This window comes from Labrus bergylta, chromosome 17 (assembly GCF_963930695.1).
Source record: "Labrus bergylta chromosome 17, fLabBer1.1, whole genome shotgun sequence".
NCBI lineage: Eukaryota > Metazoa > Chordata > Actinopteri > Labriformes > Labridae > Labrus > Labrus bergylta.
Window position 1 is genome coordinate 23985215 of NC_089211.1, and position 25490 is coordinate 24010704.

General features: G+C 42.4%; 1 protein-coding gene across 4 annotated transcripts in view; it reads right to left on the bottom strand.

Annotated features, from left to right (window-relative positions):
* Window positions 1-25490, bottom strand: part of arhgef28a (Rho guanine nucleotide exchange factor (GEF) 28a) — a 57995-nt gene that overhangs the window by 13210 nt on the left and 19295 nt on the right. Inside the window, exons 7-33 of one of the 4 annotated variants that reach the window (XM_065965399.1) lie at window positions 25121-25190; window positions 23166-23212; window positions 22943-23030; window positions 19314-19420; window positions 18327-18607; window positions 17338-17506; window positions 17100-17211; window positions 16574-16660; window positions 14568-14610; window positions 13231-13335; window positions 12357-12480; window positions 10081-10216; window positions 9942-9997; window positions 9766-9826; window positions 7887-8025; window positions 7681-7790; window positions 6654-6794; window positions 5467-5723; window positions 5270-5395; window positions 4813-4930; window positions 4455-4709; window positions 3939-4015; window positions 3616-3794; window positions 3451-3542; window positions 3174-3362; window positions 2350-2585; window positions 1608-1655 (exon numbers count right to left, since the gene is read on the bottom strand). In XM_065965399.1, the coding sequence (XP_065821471.1) occupies window positions 1608-1655; window positions 2350-2585; window positions 3174-3362; window positions 3451-3542; window positions 3616-3794; window positions 3939-4015; window positions 4455-4709; window positions 4813-4930; window positions 5270-5395; window positions 5467-5723; window positions 6654-6794; window positions 7681-7790; window positions 7887-8025; window positions 9766-9826; window positions 9942-9997; window positions 10081-10216; window positions 12357-12480; window positions 13231-13335; window positions 14568-14610; window positions 16574-16660; window positions 17100-17211; window positions 17338-17506; window positions 18327-18607; window positions 19314-19420; window positions 22943-23030; window positions 23166-23212; window positions 25121-25190 (3453 nt within the window). The remainder of the gene's footprint in view (window positions 1-1607; window positions 1656-2349; window positions 2586-3173; window positions 3363-3450; window positions 3543-3615; window positions 3795-3938; window positions 4016-4454; window positions 4710-4812; window positions 4931-5269; window positions 5396-5466; window positions 5724-6653; window positions 6795-7680; window positions 7791-7886; window positions 8026-9765; window positions 9827-9941; window positions 9998-10080; window positions 10217-12356; window positions 12481-13230; window positions 13336-14567; window positions 14611-16573; window positions 16661-17099; window positions 17212-17337; window positions 17507-18326; window positions 18608-19313; window positions 19421-22942; window positions 23031-23165; window positions 23213-25120; window positions 25191-25490) is intronic. The other 3 variants (XM_065965400.1, XM_065965401.1, XM_065965402.1) reach the window with 3 other exon arrangements.

Consider the following 25490-nt stretch of genomic DNA (forward strand, 5'->3'; position numbering starts at 1 on the left):
AACAAACACAGCCCAACAAGACTGTGCACATAGATGCCCCACATGCAAATACACACACACACACACACATGTTCTCTGTGCACACATTTACATTTTATACTAGAGAAATGTGTGTGTGTGTGTTTGTGTGAAAACAAATGCACAGAAAAAAGATCAGTAGGATTCTCGTTACCTCCGGCTTCAAACAGCTGAGAGCTGTGTGTGTGTGTGTGTGTGTGTGTGTGTGTGTGTGTGTGTGTGTGTGTGTGTTAAAGCCTTCATCCTGACAGAGTTCGACGTTAACATCACATGTTCATGTTCTTACCACTTTTCTTTTTCACCACTTCGTGCTTTAATCATTTTCTACTCCTTATGCATCCAGACGGGGTTGAATATTGTCCCCGCATGCCTCCTTCCTAACATCGAGTAAGATTTAAAACCTAAACGATGGAATAGTTGTTTTTTGAAGTTAACATTTATTTAAGCAGAGAAAGATAAATCTCTCTCTGGTCAAGAGAGGCAGCAGCTCATTACAGGTCAAACGAGTCCTGTCATCAGACAAAGCATCTCTAACCTGATGCATCTTCACTCCAACAACTTCAAGTCTTAATGAGATTAAAGGAGACCAGCTCCCCCGAGACAAGAATCCTCCTGCAGCAGATACCAGCTCTCTCTCAAATCCTCTATCCTCATGATGCGCTTTGGAGACAGGAAACAAGAATACGTTCTACATCCTGGTCACAGATACAGGTTCAATTCTGCAGCAGCAAACAATAAAAACCAAAGCTGCAACTTTAACTTCTTAAGAGTTGCTGAATGTGAAGCTTAAAAGAGAACCAGCCCAGTCATCAATAAAAATGTCGGAGGTATTTATAAGAAGATCCAAAAAGAATAATAAAACCTACGGCTGGGAGATATTTGGAGTTTCTAAGATATATCGATATAGTCTAGTTGCATTAAAATAACGTTATCTCATCTCACAGTCTGTCCCTCTTCACCCTCCTCTCTCCCGCTCTGAGCCGAAACAAAAAAAAAACCTGAACAAAACATGAAAACTGTGTTTATTTTGTTATGCAGAAAATGAATTAACTTCTCTAACAGGTAGTTTTATCTTCATGAACATGTTGAACGTGTGCAACTGACTGTTGATAAAAGACATATCGATATGTATCGGCAAAAAACTTAAAAAATGAGATATGAGTTTTGGTCCTCAACGCCCAGCCCTAATAAAACCTAAAAATCAAACTTACATAGAAGATCCATCAGAGCATTTTAATGCAAAACATGAAAAACAAAGCAACAAAACTTTCAACAATAATGAAGCAGATGAAAAGCAGCAAATTATTCACCATCCAAATGGTTTTCACAATCGCGCAGTTCATCCTATTTTGACCTCCCTCCCCTATCAAATCTCAAGAATATAACTTCAAGTACAGTCAGGTGTGCTCGGACACAGCCGGCAGAAATGTCTTCCTGAAGGCTGTTGACATTTATAAGATGAGCACAGAGCGTGGGAGTTCTTCGACGTGGGTAAAGAATGTGTTATTAAATTAAATTAGCTTTTTGCTTCCTGATAGAAAAACATCTGAGTGGATGATTAAAGTTAAAGATTCAGTTGATGCACTCACCTGCAGACTGTAGAGTAGCTGCATCAGGCTCTGGACACTTTGAGCGACCTGTGGAAGGAAAAAAAAGACTCTCAGCGTGCAGATAAAAGATTCATGATGTGTTTTATGAAATAATCACACTTAACAATCCACTCACAGAGAAGCTGAATACTTCTCTCCTCTCAAGCTGTCACTTTCTTTGAGGTACAAAAGTTAAAGTTGCTTTCATGCTGCACTGTCGCCCCCTTGAGGCCTGCATGCTGTATTACAACCCCGTTTATGTTTCTAAATGATCCCACACTGGAGAGTCCGATCAAATGATTCTCTCTCTAATCGGACTCCTTTACCTCACAGGTCTGCAGACGGCAGCAACACGCTGTAATTGGAATCAAGTCTCTATATCCATTTTTAATGTTGCAGCACCCTCGGGACCTAAATGGACTTCTTCCTTTTATTATGAGCTTATCAATGATTCATCACATTAAGGCTGAAATGTAATTCCAATAGATGGCGTCGCTGAATTATTGAAACAACTGTTGGCAATCTTGAGGCCGCGCGTCTGAGCAAGAAATGGAAAAGCAGAGACGACGATGAGCTGCGGCCTGTAAGAGGCTTTAATGCTGTACCGCTGTACCTGCACCATCACCTCTACAGTCATAAGAGCAAAACATCACATCCATTTTTAACACCTGTTCAGCTCCTAATCTCCTCTTATATCAGACGCTTTATGAGCTGGATGTTATGCAGCAGAGACTTCCTTTACCTTTGTGTTGAAGTCGTTCTCGTCTGTTTTTTCAAAGAGAGTCGGGGACTGAGGTGTAGCAGCGGGCTCCGTCCAGCTCCCCTCACTGGTCTCGGGGTTTTCCGGTGAGGTCTCAGAGTCTGAGCAGGGCTGCACGGGGGTATCAGGGCCAGCGGGGATCAGAGAGTCCGTGTCAGAGTCCGATGAAGAGGAGGAGGAGGCCTTTGACGACGACAGAGCGGCTTTTAAGTTCTCAGCTGAGGAAACAAAAAAAAGTGTGAGCAAAGTGTGAAGCTCGATCATGATCATCATTAATCATAACATCGTATGCTGTGACTTGAGAACATTGAGAGAACAATGAACAAGGCTTGACGGCTTAAGTTTGATTCATCTAGAGGTATTCTTTAAATCTTTTTTCAGGTTAATATATATGTAAGGGAGGGGGGGCGTCAGTTTTGTGGTTAATTTGTAACAAATGTTTCATGTCATGTCTTTGTAACCTGCTACTGGATGCTTTGAATTTCCCTCGGGATCAATAAAGAATCTATCTATCTATCTATCTATCTATCTGTTATTCTTATAGAACTTGCCAATTTAATAAAGTCATTTTCACCTTGCTTATAAAGACAAGTGCCTTGGTTTCCTGTCTATTTTCAGGAAAGGTAAACATTGACAAATATGACACATTTCTAAACTCTTAAATAACGTCTCAACATCGGCTAAAACATTCAAACTTGCAAAAAAAAAAAAAAAAAGTTTAACATCTTTTCCTTTTCCTGTTCTGTATCATTTGATCTCATCCTGGATGTGTCAGTCTGTTCCCTCCTCTGCACGTCATCTCTCACCCTCTTGCAGCGCCGCAGTCAGCAACACGGCGGCCTGAGGCGTCTCCTCCGCCTGCGGCTGGACGAGCAGACGCGGCTCGACCAGCGAGGCGTAGTCCGTCCTCCCGCTCAGAGCGGAGAGCGCGGCGTACACCTGCAGCTTCTCCTCCAGGCTGGAGCAGATCTTCTGGTCCTGGATCAGCAGACTCTCTGACACATGAAGTCACACATTAGATTCTGTAAATTCTTTTTTTTTATAATAACAAATGAACAATCTCAAAGGTTTTTTTTTAAGCACCTTGGAACTTCTGGATCTTCTGATTTCGAGCCTCAGCAGCTCGCTTCTCTTCCTCGGACTCGCTCGTGTATTCCTCCTCTTCCTCCGGACAGCTGAGCGGAGAAAGCTGAATGTTATTTGCTTTGTAAAAAAAGTAAAATCTTAATATTAAGTAGGTATAGCGACCTCTCCACAGCCTCTCTGATGAGCCTCATCCAGGTGTTCCTCTCCTCTTTGGACGACGTGTGGACTTCGTACATTTCCGGCCCGGCCGCCGACGCGCTGATCAGAAACATCCCTCTCTCCTCATTGGCCACTTCTCGCACGATTAACTTCTGCAGAGCGATGACCGGAGGCTTCTGATCCTGAAGGACAATCAAACAAGAGGAGAGAAACAAAGATTAAAACAGAACAGGAGATGAAGTAGTTAGTGTCTACTTCAAAAACAAAGAAACTGATTTATTGGTCTGTTTTTTTAGATCAACACAGAGTGATGAATGTTTACATACCACCGCAGCAAACGTGAACTTCTGGTCTTTTTCCTGCAGGAAGATGAGTGCGTCAGTGAGAAGCAGCGCCAGGACGTCTGGTGAAGAATAATAATTTAGTTTAAAATCAATCAGGAGAGAACAAAATTAAAATTGAGGGAGAGTGGGAGGACATCACATCACATCAAAGAGAAAAAAGAAGAGATAAACGGGACACTGGTTAAATGAATAAAGCAACAGAGAGCTGAAGAGTTAAAACGATAAAAGGAGTAGGGAATTAAAAAAAAGACTCAGAGCAGTAAAATTAATAAAAGGAAGGGATACATGTAAGGGCTAAAAAACATTTAAAGAAGAGAAAGATAAAAAGGTTAAAGGAATAAAAATGAATTAAAGGAAGGGAGGAAAAGCAGAAACACAGACAAATAGTTCATGCAAATTACGTCAATGGATTTGGTTGTCATGACAACAGAATTTGAGATGACTGATGAGATGTAACAAAAAACATTTTGAAACCAAAAGTCTGCGTCTCTGCGTCACCTTTGAGTCGCCCCGTGGCGGTCTTCCACAGCAGCGGGCCCTGGTGTTTGAGCGTCTGGCCCGGCCTCATCATGTCCTGCTTGCGGAACGTGTGGCCGCTCTTCAGCTTGGCGGCGCTGCGGTTCTCCATGCGGCCCCACACTTCCTGCAGCCGCTGGCGCCGCTCGTACTCGCTGACGCTCAGGTCCACGGCCGTGATCACCCCCCGGATCTGAGCGAGCGCTTTGGAGATGTCGGCGCGCTCCTCCGTCTCCTCTGAGCGATCAGGAAAAGGAGAAGATTTGAATGTTTTAAATGTTCAGGTTTTGACATCATGCACTGTGGCCGTGTGGCCAGCAGAGGGCGGTGTGTGACTGACCTTGAGTGTACTGGAGGATCCTCTCCAGCAGCACTGGGTACTTTGTGATCCTTTGGGTGACCAGCAGGATGCATTCTGGGATCTCTCTGCGTCTGACCAGAGAATTATTACCTTGTTGCTGCAAAGTGAAATAAAGAATTAATGCTGCATCGTCCAGAGGCATCGGAGTGTTTAAAAAAAAAGACAGATTTATAAATCAAGGTGATTGCAGATATTTAAGATAAGATAAGATAATCCTTTATTTATCTCACAACGGGGAAATTTATGTTGTTACAGCAGCAAAGAGCAAAGAATGCAAACAAAAAGTGAACACAGTACACAGTTTAAATAAAAAAATTAAAAATTAAAATGTACAAAAAATAGACACAATATAGATTTTAGAAAATAGATTTAAAAATAAAAAAATAAAAATAAAAAAAGGGAATCAGGGTTAGGGGTGATTTTTTTTTTATCTTACCTTAATGAAGTTCTGAAATCTCTTGTTGTGCTGCTGGAGCTCTTTGAAAAAGCTGACCGCCTCGTTGTGACGACTGCAGAAGTCTCCGTACACCTGCTTCATCTTCTCGCTGTTCTCATCTGAAAACTGCAGAAAAGAAAGAATGTTCAAAAACACGTGTCGACTCGTCTGTGTCCCATCTGTGTGAGATCTCTCACCTGTTGGAGGAGGACGTCTCCTATCCTTCCTATGAGGTAGTTCCTCCCGTGTCCCTGCGGGTCCGCCGAGCTGTGTCGTCGCCGCTCCTTCATGGCGGCGAAGAAGGCGTGGTGGAAGAGCAGCAGCTGATCCAGGCAGGGGAAGACGCGCTCCACCGCCTCCGTGTCCAGCTGCACCTCCTCCCTCATGCCGCGGCGGAACACCTCGGCCATGATGTGGAGCGTCTGCAGGTGGTGGAGCTCCGTCTGCATCAGCTCTGAGAAGGTTTAACGAAAAAAATCTGGATTACAACGCCACCGAGAACTGAGAGGATTTCTATTTTTTTATTATTTTTTTATTTTTATTTTACAGGGACATTAAATATTAAAGTCTTTATATTTGATTTTTCACACTTAAATGTAGAAATCAAGTATATCCTCTGAAAATAACTCTGTGAGTCATGACTGTCTACAATGGGTGTAACACCCGAGTCCCACTGTCTGTGATGTTTTCAGAGTTTTCAGAGTCCTATCTTCAGTTTGTTTACATCGCCAGAACAGCCGGCTGACTCCTCCCCTCGTGTATAAAAGTTGTTTAATTGAGGGACTAGAGAAAAGAAGAATAACATACTGTACTCACTGCTTAACTGTGTTTCTAGATCACACTCATTTCAGGTAAATTTACATGCAGTGTGAAGATACCAGCATAATAAAGATCGCTAGCATTAGCATGCTAACACAACAATGCAGGGCGAGTTGTTTTGGTTTCATGCTGGTGCTCAAGGGCGACATCTGCTGGATCAAAAAAAATAGCATATAAAGCCTTTAATGAACATTTTGGTAAATATGCCAGAGTTCACCAAAAGGCTAATTTGTTTGTCTGTTGTCCTTGTGCCAGATTTTCTAATAGGCTCCCTTAAAAAAAAAAAAAAAAATCAAACATCGCTAAAAGCTACAAAAATAAAAATATCATAACAGTAATTAAGCAGACACAGGAGAAAACACATAAGCCATGAAGGATACACATAAAGCAGCATTTGGTTATTATAAAACATGTATATCATGCAGGACAGACGTGGAGCAGCACCGAGCAGACATTAACAACGTACCAAAAGAAAACAAGAAAAAAAAAGTCAGAAATGTTCGACACTAACGGGTGAATTACAGATACAGACACATTCCTGCGGTCGTCTTTCACATCTGCTCACCGTAGATAACGTCCTGCCTCTTGACGGCTCGCTTGTCCTGCTTCTTGCAGAACTTGTGCTCAACCGCCAGACTCCACGACTCGGCTTCGTAATCCACGGCGTCCCCCGACATGTCGCTGTGGACGAACGTGTCGACACAGTCTGTGGAGAGTAGACAGAAACATGACTGATCAGACTCTTCGTTTATTCTTATTATTTTTAACCTTTATTTAACCACGTTGGTCCCATTGAGATTAAAAACCTCTCATGGAGAGAAATGAGTCTCAATTCTGGTTCATTTTTGGGCGGCAGTAGCTCAGTCTGTACTCTGTAGGGCTTTGTGTTGGGAAAAGACGGGTCGCTGGTTCAAGTCCAGGTGCGGACCAAGTCTGGAAATGAGTCTAGTAGCTGTTTTTTTTTTTGTTTTTTTTTTATTTAACCAGGAAAAAGTCTAATTGAGATTAAAAATCTGTTTCACAAGAAGCAGCAGCACAATGACAGGGTTTGAACATAAACACAGGAATCACAAAAAGAAGCATTCATCAGAATCTGTCATCAGTCATTAAAAAAGGGGCAAAACTAGTTCGCTGAAAACATCTACAATCAGATGTTTCTGCCTCCAGATCATTAAGACGACTTTTAAAAACATTCAAGGAAACCAGCTCCTGGAGTTCACTTCCTGAGTAAACTGCTGCGCTGACCTATGACCTTTGTCTCCTCCTGGAAGTCTCTGAGTCTGTGTTTCATCACACCTGAAGTCCGTTTACAAAAAGTGACCTGACTGTCAGTACAGCTGCTTTGTTTTTCTACTTTTTCCACTTCCTGGACTTTGATTCAGAGTCAGCTGATCCATCTTTAGTTTTTTTCAGTTTCTCTTACTGTATGATTTTCTGCTAAAGCAATGCTCTGTGTAGGTGTCTGTTTGGTTTCCATGGAGACCGAGGTAAGACGAAAGACAGCTGACACCCTCCCTGTTTCTCTCTCCTTCCTCAATCAGAAATGTTGGATTTTTCTGTTGAACCTGATCACATCATGGATATAAAAATACCTTCTCCCATTGAGGAGTCGGTGGAGGACGCTGGAGTCGGCAGGAGCTCCTCTGATCGGCTGAAACCCTTCGAGGTGTCAGATTCTGTCTCTGAACTCTCGCTGAGTCGACTGAGGAAAACAGAAAAAAAAAAACATAATTCGACCAAAACTTTCAACCGACACTCCCAGTAATACGAAAGTGTAATTTCTAAAACTTTTGCCGACCTGTCGCTGTTTGGGAAACTCCCCGAGAGGGTGCACGGCTGGGCCGCAGCTTCCTTCCTCTCCTTCGGGGTCATGACAGGTAGAGAGGGGGAGGAAGGGATCACCAGCTGAGGAGGAGGACTCTCTCTCACCGTGAAATCTGAGGCAGGAAAAGAGAACGCTTTAAAAAGGAAGAATGTGTGACATGTAAGACATAAATACAGCAGTGTGTGAAATGAAACTGAAAGATTGAGTTGAGTTACAGACACTTGTAGTTCTGGTCAGTATTACCAGAACGTTTACAAAAGATGTTTGTTTTTAGCTCAGAAGATGAAGAGCATAGAAGAAAATGTCATTTTAAGCATCAAGGACAACTTTAAAACAGAAGTGTTTATTTCTGGAATTGGAATTAAATTGTGGAATCCTTTAAATAATGATTTGAAGGGTTGTGATCAAATATTTCAGTTGAAGAAAATGTACAAGAACAAAGTTATCAGACTGTATGAAAGTGGCAGTTTTAGTGTGTTTTGTGTGTTTTCCTTCTTATTTCTGAGGAAGTGAAGACTGAATTGTCAGATTGATATTCATTCATTGATTGTAATTTGGACAGAACCATCCAGACATTTATTGTTTTCTTTTTGAGTAAGGGGGGGCAGGCAAAACAAGATTTATTCTTCTCCCTGCTCCTTTCCGTACATGGGATAAAGTGTGAATCGTTTTTTCTTTTCTTTTTTTTTCCCTGTTGTGTGTTTTGAAATGTACGGAACAAATAAAAATGAAATGAAATGTCTCTCTGAGTCATGACTGTCTACAATGAGTGAGAAGCTCGATTCCCCTCCGGCTGAACTTCTGTTACAAAACGCTGAATTTCTAACAGGACGCTTTACAGAAATATGATGCATTTGATCAGAACACTCGACTTTCTGCAAAAGCATGCAACATGACCTGCAACTTTCTGTTTGTTGGAGAAACGTTGAAATATACGGGACAATGCAAAGGCCTAATTCTTCAGAATTTTTGGCACTTTTTGTTGGCTTTATTGGAGAGGACAGCTTATTAGAGACAGGAAATTAAGATTTTTTCCACTGCACAGCTCCTACATTGCAACTTTTTTACATTTTGTGTTTTTATATTTTGCATTTTTAAATTCTATTTTATATATTGTAATAGCTTCTTATTCTGTATTATTTAAGTTGTTCTGCTTTATTTCCTTAATTGCTTAGCACCAATACACCAAGTTAAATTCCTTGTATGTGTAAATGTACTTAAATGTAACCTGATTCTGATTCTGATTTATTGGAGAGGATGGCTGAGTAGAGACAGGAAATGTTGGGAGGAGAGAGCTGGGGGTCGACATGCAGTAAAGGGCCGAGGACGGACCGGAAGACAGACTTACAGCCTCTGCACATGTGACACAGGACATAACCGCACGGCTATCCGCACGTCCATGCAAAGCTCTTTAAGTGGAATTAAAAACTCTAGACGCTGCTAGGTCTCAAACAAGTTTGAGCTTGATGTAATGGAGAGCATACGAGGAGGAGTACACGTTTGAAAGCATGACATGATCAAATATTCCTACAGGCCAAATCTCATTCAACAAGGAAACAAACACTTCAGGGGCTGTGTTCCTGCACAGGGAGCTTTGAAGCCACATCGTTTGTAAGATCCTAGAATTCAACACGTCTGATGTGTGTGCAGGGATTTGTGATTTTCTGAGCTCCTTTAGCGCCTCACAGAGGAAAATTCATGGGGAATAGGAAGGGAAAAATAAATCACTTCCTGTAGTTCATCGGGTCCTTGTGTAGAAGGTTTTCAGTGCACGGGCCTTGATTAATAATTATCCGACCAAAACCGTTAAGAGAGCTTGACAACAGAATGGTCTGTGTTTTTAAAAACTCACTCTGTGGGAGAGATGATGTCCTGTTCTTCACCACGGCAACCGCATACTTCTCCTGAAGTTTCTAAGTAATACAAATGAGAGAGGCTCAGGTTTCAGCAGCGTGTAAACAAAAGACAGAGATGAACACTTTAAACTTTCCTTTTTTTGTTCCAGCGTTTTTAAGAAACGAGACTCACCTTCAAACACGGGGGGAGGGAGTCCTTACAGCCTTTATGGACGATCGCAGTGCAACCTGGGAGAATATTTATGTTCATGTGAGTGAATTTTATGCACAAAAATTTACAAAAAAATAAATAAATTACACTTCCTACTCACTGGAGCAATGCAGCAGGTCCTTTCCAGAAGCCGGTTTGTCACACACCACGCACACAGTCGGGCCTAAACAGGCTCCGGTGTTGAAGCGATGTCCGTTCAGCGGCCTGTCCTTGGCCTCCCGGTCCTTCCCCTTCCCCTTGGAAAACCACGCCAGAGACATAGGCGTAAACAGGGACGCCATACAGACAAGAGCAAACACCTAAGCAGAGCCTCCGTTCATATTTTATAAACCAGTTAGCATCGTCCTTTTCTGTTGTGAAAACGCTGCCATGTCGATGTGTAAGCAGATATGTGAGCCTGAGAGAGGAATCCCCCGCCTTTAGAAAGAACCGTTAGAAGAAGTCCACGGACGAGGAAGTGGAGCGCAGCGTCAACAACAGATGCAGGTCAGAGAGCGCTTCCAGTCTCAGTGCTGACTCAACAACGAGGGGGATTAATCATTAAAAGGGGGGAAGACGCCGGACACCATGTTTGGTGTTGTCGCTCTGACCTCGAGCATTTCCCAGAAACGTTTCCTGGATTGTTCTCACACATGTTCCCAAATCTGATGTTATGAATACTTTTCTGATAAAAACAAAACTGAAGATTGAATTCAGGTGTGTTAACTCTTCTATTGTGATTGGTGTTTTAATGAACTACCACACTTCCTAAGAAGTCGGGACGTTGTGGAAAATGTAGAAAGAAAATAGCAGAAAATTATGATTTTAAAAATTGTATAACTATTTAAAATTTTTATCACTCTATTGCATCAGTTTTTTTTAACCCTCCTGTAGTCCTAGTGCTTTTTTTGACGTTTAAAGACATTTTTTTGTGGATAATTTTGGCTGTGTTGATGCATATTTTGCATATATGAAAATGTATTTCTCAACTCTTTAATACACTATGTTAAAAAAAAGAATCACACCTTTAGTCCTTCGTCATTTTTTTGTGCCATTGACTCCCATTGAAACGACATTTTTTGAATACACTGCAATTGTGGTAAGAAATTCATTTTTTATTATTTTTTTCATGGATCCATGATGTTGAGGGACTGGAATTTTAGTTTTTACTGTTTTACCAACATACTGTAGTTTCCAAAACAAAAGCCTGCTAGTATGTCTTTGTTTACGTCGGTGATATTGCAGGTAAACAGGGCCAAAGGTGTTTATTATAAACATTACACAAAATGTAAGGAAATTTGCGTTTGGCAGATTATTTCTTTGTTGTAGCAATGCTTCTTGTCAATCAATCTTATACAATTGGAAACCCTGTTTATTTCTCTTTTAAATGGTGCCACATTTGTAAGGAATATGCATTTGTGGGATGAGCAGCAGAGCTGAGTATGTGGGTTGCGCCCATGAAAAATGTGCCAAATCTTCGCTGCCCATGCCAAAAAGCGTATTCTGCTGTTGACTCTTGTTTGGTGTCTTTTAGTGGATTGGATGATTGAAACACAATGGATATTTTCTATGTATGGTGAAGACTGAAGTTAATAATAGTAACCATTAAGGGTTGTAGGAGGGTTAAATATACTCTGTCAGGACTGCAGCTACACCAGTTTAGCACCCAGCCTTGCTGTTATAACGCTCTTTTAGACGCTGCAATCCCTCAGATTCTTCTTCTGCAAATTTAACGTCAAGAAATATCCGCCTTGAATTCCAGACACACAGAGACAAACAATCGCTACATGCTAACTCGCTAGCAGGGGGAAATTTAGAGTCGCTAATTAACCTAACGAGCATGTCTTTGGACTGAGGGAGGAAGCTCATGTACAGGGAGAACTTTTTAAATTCCACACAGAGCGGCCCCCGTCCAACTGGGATTTGAACCGGGAACCTTCTTGCTGTGAGGGGACGGCGCTAACCACTTTTTCCCTATCCTTTCACAGAGTGGTGAAGCCCTCCCCCTCTGTACCTCAGACTGACTCAGCCTCTCTGTGACGCTCTTTAAAAACCCCAATCATGTCACCAGTTTATCTTTTTAATACTTAGATGCTTCATCGATGCTCTTTTTTTTTTTTCATTTCACAACTTGTACAATCGTTTGTTGCTTCTGTCTTAAATCTTTTAAAAGGTGTGACTGGCATTAATTTTAAACTGGTGGTTTCATTTTCCAAAAACGATGACATATACTCAGTTTCAGTATTTGACACTTTCTCTCTCGTTCTACTTTCAATCACATGTGGAGGTTTCAATCTTTTTCAAATCACCACATTCTGCTTTTATTTACACTCCGCACACCACCCCAGGGTGCTGTAGACTTTGTGCACAGTCAGGGTGTGTCAGCACTGCGTTTACCTTGGTCTTGTTGCGTGTGCTGGACATCCTGCTCTTGAGGAAACTGAAGGTGCGGATCACTTTGTACTTCTCAGACTCCACCTTCGTCGGGATGTTGTACTTATCCAACTCCTCCTCTTCAATTCTGAAGGATAAAGAACGTAATGTGAGAACAGTCCGCTTCCTTTGTTCTTTTGTTTTATCACCTGTGACGGTTAACATTGTCGGGTTTGCAGGCACGGCCATGCACGCTTTATTTATTTTTTTGCTGAGTCAGCAGGAACTCAAAAGCAGGTTTAACGATCTTGTGAAGTTGCAGGAAGAGTTCACATTCTTTGTGATGTCATACACAAGCAAAAGACTGATTCATAAATGTGGTTAGGGTTAGTTCAAACTCTGACTTCCTGCATTGACAAACGACAAACAGTTCACTGAAGTGTTCTTTTTGTTAGAATATATTATTCAAGGAAAGGAAGTTAATATTAGTTCAAGTGCGGTCATTCTCTGAAACTGTGCTGTGAAAAATAAATCAAATTAGTAGATTTATTAGAGCCTGGAGGGGAGGAGAGGAGAGGAGAGGAGAGGAGAGGAGAGGAGGTGAGGAGAGAGGAGGAGAGGAGAGGAGAGGAGGTGAGGAGAGAGGAGAGGGCGAAAGAGGAGAGGAGGAGAGGAAACAAGAAGAGGAGAGGAGAGGGCGAAAGAGGAGAGGAGGAGAGGAAATGAGAGGAGGAGAGAAGAGGGCGAAAGAGGAGAGGAGAGGAAACGAGAGGAGGAGAGAAGAAGGCAAAAGAGGAGAGGAGGAGAGGAGAGGAGGGGAGGTTTGGGGGGGTAGACGTGCTGTAAGTTTTTTAGGGTTTGGGACGCCAGAACAGGACTCGGAGCCCCCCACACATACTCTTTGAGAAACTCTGACAGGGTGAGGTGTTGCAGGGACTCGGCCAGGTCCATGCCGCCCTCGTCATCATCAGCTGACTGGGCTCGCTGACGGAAACTAATGTCACTGCAAAGAGTAATCCAAACACACACGCAGACACACGTCAAACTTTTCTGTTTTTTACAACGATGAGAAGCCTCAAAGGACATTCTGCTGTTTGATATTAGACACAAAGCCGGTTGTTCCAATCATCTACATCTCTTATCCCTGAGTATGTCTGCAGTGCTCCACTAGGGGGAGCTACTGAGTTTTGACTATCCTAAAAAATGGAGGCAATGTGGAATATGCAAAACAACTGTAGTTCCTCAAGTGACCACTTGGGGCTGGCTCCAAAAGTCTCCATTAGGTCCAATATTAGGATGCGAGATTTGACAGCACAGATAAACAAGTTCAAAGCCTCGTACAAAAGATTTGTTGTCTTTAGCTCAATCCTCAGAGCGGGCGCTGATGGCCTAGCGGTTAGGTCGCGTCCCATGTGAAGAGGCTAACGCCCTCCAGGCAGGCGGCCTGGGTTCAAGACCGACCTGTTGCCACTTTCCCGCTTGTCACTCTCTCATCCCTGTTTCTGAATTTATCCACCGTCCTCCTCTCTAGTAAAGGCATAAAAGAGCCCAAAAATAAATCGTAATAAACAAACAAAAACTAAAAAAAATGTAATTAGGGGCACGGCTGGGTTGACTGACAGGAGGGCGTGTTGTAGATGTTGAAGACCCGCCTTAGTTCCGCCTCTTTGCCAGTTTCTTGATTGGTTAAAAGTTAGGTTGGGATAGCATCTTTAATACAGCGATTGTTGGGCTTCAAAAAACAGTTCTACTGACACCTATGGGTCACTGAGATTGGAACTAAAGCGCGTCCTATTAAGACTCAACTTTTTTGTCCCTGATTTTGCACCTGAATCATGAATCATGATCCTCACCCATAACTTCCCTTTGGATTGTAACACTTCATTTAAAAAAAACAAGGGCTACAGTAGCTCAGAGTCAAACTGATGACTCCACATCGCTGCCTCTGAAATCACTGAGAAAAACAAAGTAACACACATAAAAAACCAGCTCCTTTTTGTTCAGAGTGCCTGCCATCACTAAGCAACCTGGTTGTCATGGTTACCAACATATATTGCTCCCAGCACTGTGGGATAATAATTTGATGAAACACAGGCACCAAAGGTGAGGAGGAGAGTCAAACAAAACTCTGGGAAAGCTCCAGAGACACAGAAAGGACATCCGGACGACAACATGATTAAAACTGTTCTCAAAGGAATAAAAAAATAATAATGTGATAATAAATCACGTAATTACCTTTTTTCATGCGAGTGCTCGGACATACTCGGGGTTCTTTGCTCTGTGAACATAAAGAATGAGGAGAGCTTGTTAAAAAATCAGGAAAGAGACTCTCAAGGCTTTTTTGCATTTGGAGGAAAATCACATTTTGATTTAAAAATATTATAAAAATTAAGACGATCCATTGAGAAAAAGTCAGCCAAAGCACACAAAACATGATTCAATACTGAGGAATAAAACTGATGTGCCTCACTCTGAACTTCAGACAGCTGACGAGTGAGTTTTAAATATTCAAATATATATTTCATATAAAACACAGAAAAGCTTGTCAGGTTACATCAACATGCCAGAGGAGTCGTCCACCACCCGATCAGGTTCATCTAAAAGCATCTGAGCACCAAACGATACGCAGATGAACAGAGAAGATGCACATTCACTGAAACATTCAGACGAAAACAACACGATGAAAGCTTCAGCACAGACACGTAGTGAGAGGAGACCCTTCAGAAACTTATTAATGAATTCATCACAATGCTAGAATTTGAAACTGTGGTATGATATCGGTAAACATCAAACGATGGTGATACCTTTTTTAATCATCGGCAATAAAAATAGAAGTCCTGGACATCCGATACTGCATGGTTATTTTAAAATGTTGTGTTTGTGTGATTTGTACAGTGTCACCTCCTCTGCTCTGTGTGTTTGTTAGAGACATACAGTAAACCTTTTGAGGCCCAAAGGACTTCAAGTATTTGCCGACCTGTGAATCTGATTGGACCATACTGCAGTTTTTGGTTAAAATTGGGACTAAAGATTGAACTGAAATCTCTGCACAGGCTCCCTGTGACTTATTCATGCCTTAAAAGCTTTATATGCGATTTCTTTTGATCCAGCAGATGTCGCCCTTGAGCACCAGCATGAAACCAAAACAACTCGCGCTGCGTTTTTGTGTTAGCATGCTAATGCTAGCGATCTTTATTATGCTGGTATCTTCACACTGCATGTAAATTTACCTGAAATGAGCGTGATCTAGAAACACAGTTAAGCAGTGAGTACAGTATGTTATTCTTCTTTTCTCTAGTCCCTCAATTAAACAACTTTTATACACGAGGGGAGGAGTCAGCCGGCCGTCCAGGCGATGTAAACAAAGTGAAGATAGGACTCTGAAAACTTGGAAAGCATCACAGACAGTGGGACTCGGGTGTTACACCCATTGTAGACAGTCATGACTCACAGAGTTATTTTCAGAGGATAAACTTGATTTCTACATTTAAGTGTGAAAAATCACATAGAAAGCCTTTAAGGAGTTACTCAGCATAACAAGCATTAACCTAAGTCCTTGTTCTGTCCTCATGATGGTGTGTGAATCCAGGGTTCAGTCTCATGTTGGCTCTGGTTTGGGGTCCGATTCTTTGCGGCTAATTGTTCAATTCTCCAGGAACATGTAGGGGGGCAGGGGTGGGCAACTGGCGGCCCATCAACCCTCAATATGGTCCTCAGGTCAATATTTACATATCAATTAATTGGAAACATGAAGTAAAACATGACAAAATCTGCCATGAAATCATGAAAACCAGAAATATGTCCATAATAATATTTGATCACTGGCATATGTTGAGTTCAATTAGAGAAAGAAATTGACTGTGATTGTTTTTGTATCCTACAATTTGGTCCCCTGGCAGTGAGAATTAAAATGAATGTGGCCCCTTGCTGAGTGACCAAAAGTTGCCCATCCCTGATGTAGTGTGTGTATTCATCAGACTAATAAAATGACTCTAATGAGAGCAGCTGGAAGGAATCAACGAGTAAAGCTGAGTGGCAGAAAAAAAAGGGATATTGTTCATTTTAAATCATGCAAACAGCAGGTTTTATCAGGTTTAAGTAACGACCTTGACTTCCCCACACAAACACAGAACAGCACTGACATTGACAACTGACAGCGGATGCGGGGGCCATGCGGGGGCCATGCTGGGGCCATGCCGGGGCCATGCCGGGCCTGAGCAGCAGTGTGTTCCAGTACTTACTACCCGGGTGGAGCAGAGACAGAGATTTAGACAGAGAGAGGGCCTGAAGGAGAGATCGGCTGTGGCTGACGCTGTGGAGAACGGCATCTACGGAGCATAATGGACACAGGGCTGCTCACACATCCACTACAAACTACAAACACAAAAACGATCAACTCCAGACTACACACTTAATGACTTCAATAACTAGCTCATGCAGAAGAGTGGACACATGGTGAATATTCTAGATATGCAAACGTTAAACTCTTTTATTTGTGAAGGAGACTGTTTGACATTCCCAGACCCCCCCCCCCCCCCCCTTGGATCTACCCCTGTGTAGCTGCAGGTCATATTTGTACTTAGCAGTGAGTCCATCATTAGTTAAAAGAAGGATTGGGTTAAAAGAAAGCAAAAAGGTTAGCTCCTGCAACGACCGACTTGTGAGACTTTTTGGTTAGCACACCAGACAAGTGGGTTTAGGAAGGAAGGAAACACAAGGTTATCTAGATTTCTAAATGAGGAAGCAGGAAGTTTTGTTTTGACTGACCAGAGCCGATATCTGCAGTGTGGTTGTCCCGGACAAAACGAGCAGGACGCAAACTGATTTTGGGAGAAGAGTAGGAATATGAACGCAGTCGCATCCCCAGGTCACCCAAATCCTAGACGAGGACCAAAAAAATCAATGTTAAAAAAAATACAAAAAGCTGAATATTCCCCATGATGTGAAGGAGAAGTGAAAGTCTCTCACACATATAAGCGTGAGAGCCTGAGGCGGTAATTCTTACTTTGGTGGGAGTGCCACATGCTGATGAAGCAGATTGGCTCCGAGTGCAAGCGAGGTCAGCGGAGGGGCGACAGGTTTCCCTTTTGTCTTCACTCTTTTCAACATCTGGCGAGAGGAGAGACCGCGGCTCGGGGACGTCCTCCTCGCTGTCCAGCTCCAGAGCCACTAGACTGAGAGAGGGGGAAATAAAGGACTAGTAAACAAAATGAGAAAACTGTGACTTTACCTCCAGGAACATCAGACTTTCTCGTCTACCATTCCTTTTTTAGTAATCTTTCTGTATTGTTATATTTTTTGTTGGCCCACACAAACACTGTGCTGGATCCTAACCTTTGATTTAAATCACTAAAGTCAGACAATAATGCAAAACAAACCGACTGATTGAAGCAGCGCTCGGCCAGAGACTCCAGTGTTCAGCAGGGGAAAAATATTATTTTTGTTCATGGAGTCTTGGTGCTTCGAGGCGAGCGAGGTGATGCCATATATTAAAAAAAAAAAAAAAAAAAAAACGGTACATGTTTCTATATTTATTTAATTATATATATATTTTTTGTTTTCATTTATGTGTTCTCTCTGTTGTGTCTTGGGATATAAAGATAAATATCTCATGTGATCCTGATTTCACTCTTGAAAAGTGTAAACTAAGTTAAATGTTATGGTATTATTTTGGTTGATAAAAACTTGACTGATGGAAAGCATGAAAGCAATACAAATAATTATAAAAAAAAAAAAAAAAAAAAACTTTCCAGCATTTTTAAGTAGATGCACACTGATAGGGCAGTTTTCCAAAAGAGAAAAAGTTGAAGCCATAAATGTCGACTTTAAAGCTGCTGGCTGAAGCGTCATAAACCTTCAATCTTACAGTTCATTAAGCAGACGCCAAAGAGAGAAACATCTGAGAGCGTGAGAGTCAACCATGTGACTCAGTGTGCTTTCGACAAAAAAAGTGAAAATACGTCTCAAATTTATACTGTCATTTCCCTTTAGTACCTCAGGTCACAGGTGTCCATTGGAGGACTCTCTCTCTGATTGGTCGGCTCAGAGAAAAGGGGACGACTCAACCTGGCGAGGGCCTGGTCAGCAGGTGAGAGCGGGAGAGAGTCGGGTAAAAACGGAGGTGGGCAATCCTGTGAATGCGGCGGCGGTGGAGGAGGAGTGTCGGTGGCGGGCAGGAGATCTTCTGAGTCCGCCGCGTCCCACAAACTGTCGTCGGTCGCTGTGCTGTCGCTCGTCACCCCACAGACGGCGTACTTGACGTCTACATCTTCTGACTGAGGTAACAACATGAAACAGGAAGTGGGAAAGCAAAACATTTAAAGGTGACGCACTGTTCTGATCAGAAATAAAGTGTGTAAATGAATATTGGATGTTCATATTAAAGGTGGGCAAAGTTTCAGGTCAGCAGGTAAACATCACAGAGTCAGAGTGGGATGACACAATGACATCACAATGTCACAGAACTCCTTATATGGTCAAATGCATGGAACAATGGAACAAAGACACGCCCACACTACCTAGTGTCTGTAGAGCGAGCCAATCAAAAAAAAAAGTGGGCTTGTATGTAGGTGGGGGAGGGGGGTTCTTAAAGAGACAGTACCTGAACGTGCTTGTGTCAGACAGACGATAGGCTGGAGCCGATCCCAGCTGTGATTGGGCGAGAGGCGGGAGTTACGCCCTGGACTGGTCGCCAGTCAATCTCAGAGACAGACAACCAGACACACTCACATTCACACCTACGGGCAATATTAGAGTCACCAATGAACCTAACGGGCATGTCTCTGGACTGTGGGAGGAAGCCGGAGAGAACCCAGGCATGCACGGGGAGAAAAATGCAAACTCCACACAGAGAGGCTCCTGTCAGACGGGGATTCAAACCAGGAACCTGGAGTGCTAACTACTGCCCGAAGCCTAAATTGGTCACTTAAAAATGGCAGTAAATGGTAACTGTCGGGTTTAAAGTTGAAAGTAAGGTATCACCTGTGTCTGCTGAGTGATCGTCTCCTCGCTGCTTTCGACCATGGAGAGCAGAAGGTCTGAAGCGTGCGGGCTGATCCGGTTCTGGACTCCTATCGATCCCCCATTCACTGTGAGAACACCAACAGCAAGCTCAGTATACATTTGTACATTCTCACATCCCTTTTCCAAAATAAGATCAACTTCTTCTAAAGACGTCTACTAGAAATCTGTTTCTAAGAACAAAGAAGATCTTCCTTTGTCATAATTCATCCAATCATGAGCCAGGTGTGCGGCTCATAACAGAAATAAAAACAGCTCTCAGGGTAGTTTGGCATAACCTGATATCAACAGATCTTTGTGACAACATAAAACCTCCTTTCAAAGTGAAGATCTGATAATCCTTCATTCGTGTAATTTGGGGATCAGCCCTCATTGATCTTTTCATCACTTAAATGTCATGGGCTTAAAGTACAGAAAGGAAAATTGGGATGACAGTGTCCCTGCTCCCCGTGTGCTTACAGGGAGGAGGGTTTGTTTTTCTGAAAAAACCTCCAGATATCAAGTTCACCCGAAGCAGGCCGAGTCTGTTTCCTGGTAAGAAAAATGGATTATTGCCATGCGCTGAGTCTGGCTCTTTTATCTACTCCTTCTACTTTTTATTTTTATACTCCCTGGTTTAATGGTTTTGAGAAATACAACAAAGAGACTCGGATTTAAAAATGCTGCTTATGTTTTTAACTCTATAAGCTGCAGCCAAAAACAGGAAACAGTGTCTGAAACAGTGCTTTATATTTAGCTTCTAAGCTAGCTAACCCGACGCTCTGCTCAGTAAGAAGAAAACCCTTCAACAATAGTTGGTTTTTAATGAAAGTCCCGCCCCTGACAGGGTAAATAGCCAATCACAGTTTATGATTTTTGGGGTGGCACTTTGGGGTGTCCGATCAGATTTCTAGGGGGCCTATGTTACCCCTTGGCCACCCCTCTGGACACGCCCCTGCCTGACAGGTCAACATCATCATATTTCAAAACATATAGACCTAAATTGCTTGTGATAAATAAACATGGCCGCCACTGCAGCAAGAAAAAAATACTCGTTCAGGTTCTTGAAACAAGAGGTTTGTTTGGATGGGCGCCTGTGGCATAGTGGTTGGTGCTGGTGCCCCATGTGACGAGGCTGTACGAGTCCGACTCCACCCTGGAGCTCCTTTCCCACATTTCATTCCCCACTTTCTCTCTCTCTCTCTCTCGCCCCAATATCTGACTCTATCAGCTGTCCTGTCTCTAAATAAAGTCATAAGAAGGCCAAACATTAACCTTTAAAGATGTTTGCTTGGACTTGTTTGCTGATTGTGGCTCATATAAAATGTAATGGGAAAACATACAGTTTGAGGTGTCGAGGTTCTGCATGCATGAGTAAAGTAAATGTTTCCTGCACACGTCCACTCATAGTAACACGGCTGGCATGATTGCACATCAACTAAAGTGGTGGAAAATTACCTCTCCTGATGATGAGGAGCCATTTTAATACCTCTCCATGTGTGCGCACGTTCCACCCAGACTTTGATGTCTGGCCCGGCCATGCCAGCGCTAATGTAAAGGAAATCCTGGGCATCACAGAGGCATTTCCTCCTCTCTGCTGCTGCTCTCACACAGAGAAGACAATCCTGCACGGCGCTCAAACACACAAAGCAGACCTCCCTCTCTTTTTTTTCGTCTATGTCTGGAGTTATTTTATTTGTCAGCGTGTATACAGCACAGAAAACTAAAGTTAATTAAAGTGTGAAGGATGGAGTGTGATGTTAGAGAAACAAGAGAAACCCTTTTGGATCAGTTCAGGGTGGGAAAAAAAACTCTGGATGACAACTTTGTACCAGAGCAAAGGATCCCTCAAGAGTTTACGACCCACTCTTCATTCTTACACAACACAACGCAGGAAATTAGCATTCACCGTAACCACGGCAACACCTGAAGCTCTTCAGCATCCTCCTTAAAAAGTTTTTTTTTTACAAGCCAGGATGTGTTTTTGCGCCGACCGAGCTCGTAGAATCTTAATTGAAGCGCGCGCGTGGTGTCGGAGAATTTCAAGGTTAATGTGTGTCTCACCTAAAATGTCAGCTTTTGTAAAGAAACCTCGACATTTGAGCTCGTTAACATTCCCCCCTCCCCTCACTACTTCAAGCACAGAGCTCCACTGTCCCATCCAAGGGGGGAGGGGGGGGGAGGAGGCATCCCCCCAGCTCAGACAGACAATTTTTGTTGAGTGGGACCAGCCTGACCCCATTCCTGTCTTTGTCCCAGTGACACGGCAGATTCCCTGACGCTCAGATATGAGAAAAAAAACGCCATGTGCGATGACGTTGTTTAATATTTCAATAACTATTTACCAACCAACGCCGCCGTCCTCGTTCATGCACGGCCTGCTCCGACCTGACCTCCGACCTCAGCGGACAGAAAGTGTGGACAACAGGAACGCAATGAACACAAAGGAGAAATCCTTCACACAACACAAACGGTTTATTAGCTAGCCTAGACAACTGTCAATATCACCGCTATGCTACTGTTAGCTGTCCTCACATGCTACACGATCATTTACCTAAAACCTCTTTTTTTCAAACAGTCGTTGCCAGGATCATATTTATAAAAATCATATTTATTTTTGCTTACAAATAAGCAAATTTGCTGTGGGTTTTAATAAATCGTGGTTGTGGTCCATTGTTTAGGGTACACGTTTACCTGATACCATATTAAGTCTTGTAGGAATTAGATATTTATACAACACAAATGGTTGATTAGATAGCCTAGCTAAATGTCACTTTTACTTGCTATACTACTGTTAGCTGTCCTCACATGCTACACGATCGTTTACCTGCATTTTTATTTTTTTTCAAACAGTCGTTGCCAGGATCATGTTTATTTTTGCCTACAAATAAGTACATTTGTTTTGGGTTTTAATAAATCGCAATTGCGGTTTATTGTCTGGGGTACACGTTTACCTGATACCATATTTAGTCTTCATTGTAGGAACTAGATATTTATACAACGACTCTAAATGTTGGAAGGGAATAGCAGCAACCTGCAGCGCCCGCTGACAGACTCCAGGAGGAGAACACGTGTATTTAATCAAACAACACAGCTGTGACAGCCATTAATCCCGACCTGTGTCAGTATATTGATCTTCTATGATGTGATCCAAAACAGAGCTCTGTGTATTTGTACCAGCAACACAAGAGAAAAGCCTCTCCTTTCCAACCAGCTTATTATTCCTGTTCCCACACCCTGCTGCTCAGAACAGCCACAAATACAATGATGATTTATCCGTTTATTATACAAGCCACATGGAACTTTTCTGCTAATGCCAGGATAAAAAACAAAATGATAAAACCAGAAGATGATGCATGACATGCTAAAAAACCCTCTTCCTCCTCCTTATCCTCCTGGGACGCGTCGATGGCACGACATCAGCTCCTCTGGGTACGACTCGAGCTACTACCAAGCGATGAAAACCAGATGCCAAAAAGTCGCATTGCCAAAATGTTAAAATGAAAACAGTAGTTTGATCTGGGAAATTAGTTCTGTCTTTGTCTTGAGAAAGCAAATCCCACAACCTTAAATAAACTGACACAGACCAATCAGAAGAACAGAAGACCCACCAGATATCGAGGAGGGGTGCTCATCTTCTTCTTCTTCATCATCATCGTCGTCGTCATCTAAAGACAGAACGAGCCGTTCTTCAATAACCTGGAAAAACAAACAGAAAAAAAAAACACTGAAACTGTTATCGGCTAAGCTGAAGTTTGTTCTCTTTAAAAGGCCCTGAAGAGGCAGATCTATAAACATTTAACAGCTGATTAGCACATCTGAATGTGTACTCACGTTTTCCACCGGGGCAGGCGCCTCTCCTCGGAGCTCCTCGCTAATGCCTGTGCAAAATAAAAACATTGAAGCAGAAGTTGATGCATGGCACACTAGCACTCTCCTCCTCCTCCTCCTCCTCCTCCTCCTCCTCCTCCTGAGGACATTCAGGTCCTCTGGATGTGACTTCTCTATCCAGGAATGGGAAAAAAAAAAAAAAAAAACCTGGCAAAGGAGATGTTGTGCTCGTGCAAAGCAGCAGGTCCAGAGGAAGAGGACAAACTCCCCGCTGGGCAGTTGTTATTTCGAGAGGATTAATGGCCGGCTGCAGAAGTCGGGACAGGGTTAAGGTCAATACTGAGGTACACACACATCCTGCTTCTCTTTAAGGGTCGATACCGCCGTCTACCATCGCTATGGTTACTGGAAACAGTAGCAACAGGTTAAATGAGAGCTGCTATGTGCTGTGTGTGTGTGTGTGTGTGTGTGTGAAAGAGAGGCAGTGTCAGGACCTCTCTGTGTGCGACTGCATGCCAACCTGAGCAGGAAACAAAACAATCCGCCCCGTAAGTTTTCTCTGTCCACTCGGAGGAAGGACACACACACACACACACACACACACACACACACACACACACACACACACACACACACACACACACACACACACACACACACACACACACACACACACACACACACACACACACACACACACACACACACACACACACACACACACACACACACACACACACACCAAATATAAGCTGTTTGTCAGTGCAGAGAGGGCTGAAAGTAAAGGTTGCTTCTATTATTGAGGAATCTGTTGCGCAATAAAAACACTTCAATAAATCGCTTGTTTTGTCCTTAAAATCAGTTAAAAAAATCCAAAAAACAAGAGAAGTAAAGACAGAAAAGCAGCATTAAAGAGCTGCTTTATAAAATACTCTAAAGAAAAACTGATTATCCAAAAAATGTCTCTGGACTATCTTGTAATTTGAGAACTAATTACAATTACATGCGTCTAATTGTGATTATGTAACCATCTGTATGTGTGTGTGTGTGTGTGTGTGTTTACACGTGTGTTATTCCGACTGTGTGTGACATTTGTTTTTGTTTTTTTGCAGCTCATGTTTCACAGCCGGCGCCTCCATGTGTCAGCTATCGTGCAGCACATTAGAGACAACACGTGTAGCACAGGTGTGAGGATGGAGCTCGTCATCACAGGTATGTAGACACATGAACGAGAACTTCATTTCAATCTAAATGTTTTGAAGTTTTCTTGCTGAACATGTTTGATGCAGGGTTGAAGTTTTCATGGAAGGATGATGTTTAATGACGTTTCTCAGAGTAACTGAAATCTAAACCTCATGATCAGAAGAATACACAAAGTCTGGAGCTAATAAAGGACACATATGGTAACTGGTAACAGTTATAGATGTATAAATAAATTAAACATATGTTGTCCAAGTTAGTGATTTTTTTTTATTCTGGGATAAAGAAATATTAGAAAGCGTCATTGTTTGTGCATCCAGTCCTCAGACGGCCGATCCGTAAACATTTAGATGTAAATATTAAAATAAAAGCTGATCCTGATCAAATGCTCGAGTCCCTTTAACGAGCCGGGTGTGGATGCATGATGTGACAAATTAATACTGGTTTCAATTAGATGCCAGCATGCATGCATTAAGTGTTTATGTGGTTTAGGCATCTTTTTACTTTCACTCAAACGTCACATGTCAAACTCTCCGATCGGCATAGCTCGGAGAAAACACTGCCACCAGAAATCAATCAGTTGTCAAATTTGAGGAATAAAAACAAAGAAAATACGAACAGAGAAAAGAAAGATTTAGTTAAAAAAACTAAATTCTGACCCTGATCCACAGGGAGGTGAGAGCCAATAATATATGTCTGATCAGTCAAGCTCTAATCAGTGGCGACAGTCAACATGACTTTGAAAATTGTAATCTTACCTCCATTCTTAGAAAGGATCTCATTTTGGATCGTCTTGTCTTCCTCGTCGTCGGCTTTGAGCTCATTGATCTGAAACAGACGTGAATCTTATGTAAACACTTCAGACTGTATGAAAAATGGACGTAGTCTCATTGACGTCACACTTTCTGTGGAGGTTTTTGAGGCCTGACGACGGTGGTCGCCATGTTGGATGCTAACTCTACCTGAGTTTTGATCAATCTAAAAAAAAAACCTGGCAAATAGGGGGAGCTGCAAAAACGTAAAAGCGCCAACCACACACCTCGTTGTACCTAAATATGCTAAATTTTTTTTACCAATATAGAAATGAGCTACAGAGACCAAAAATATGTATTGAACCAGCCAGTAAAC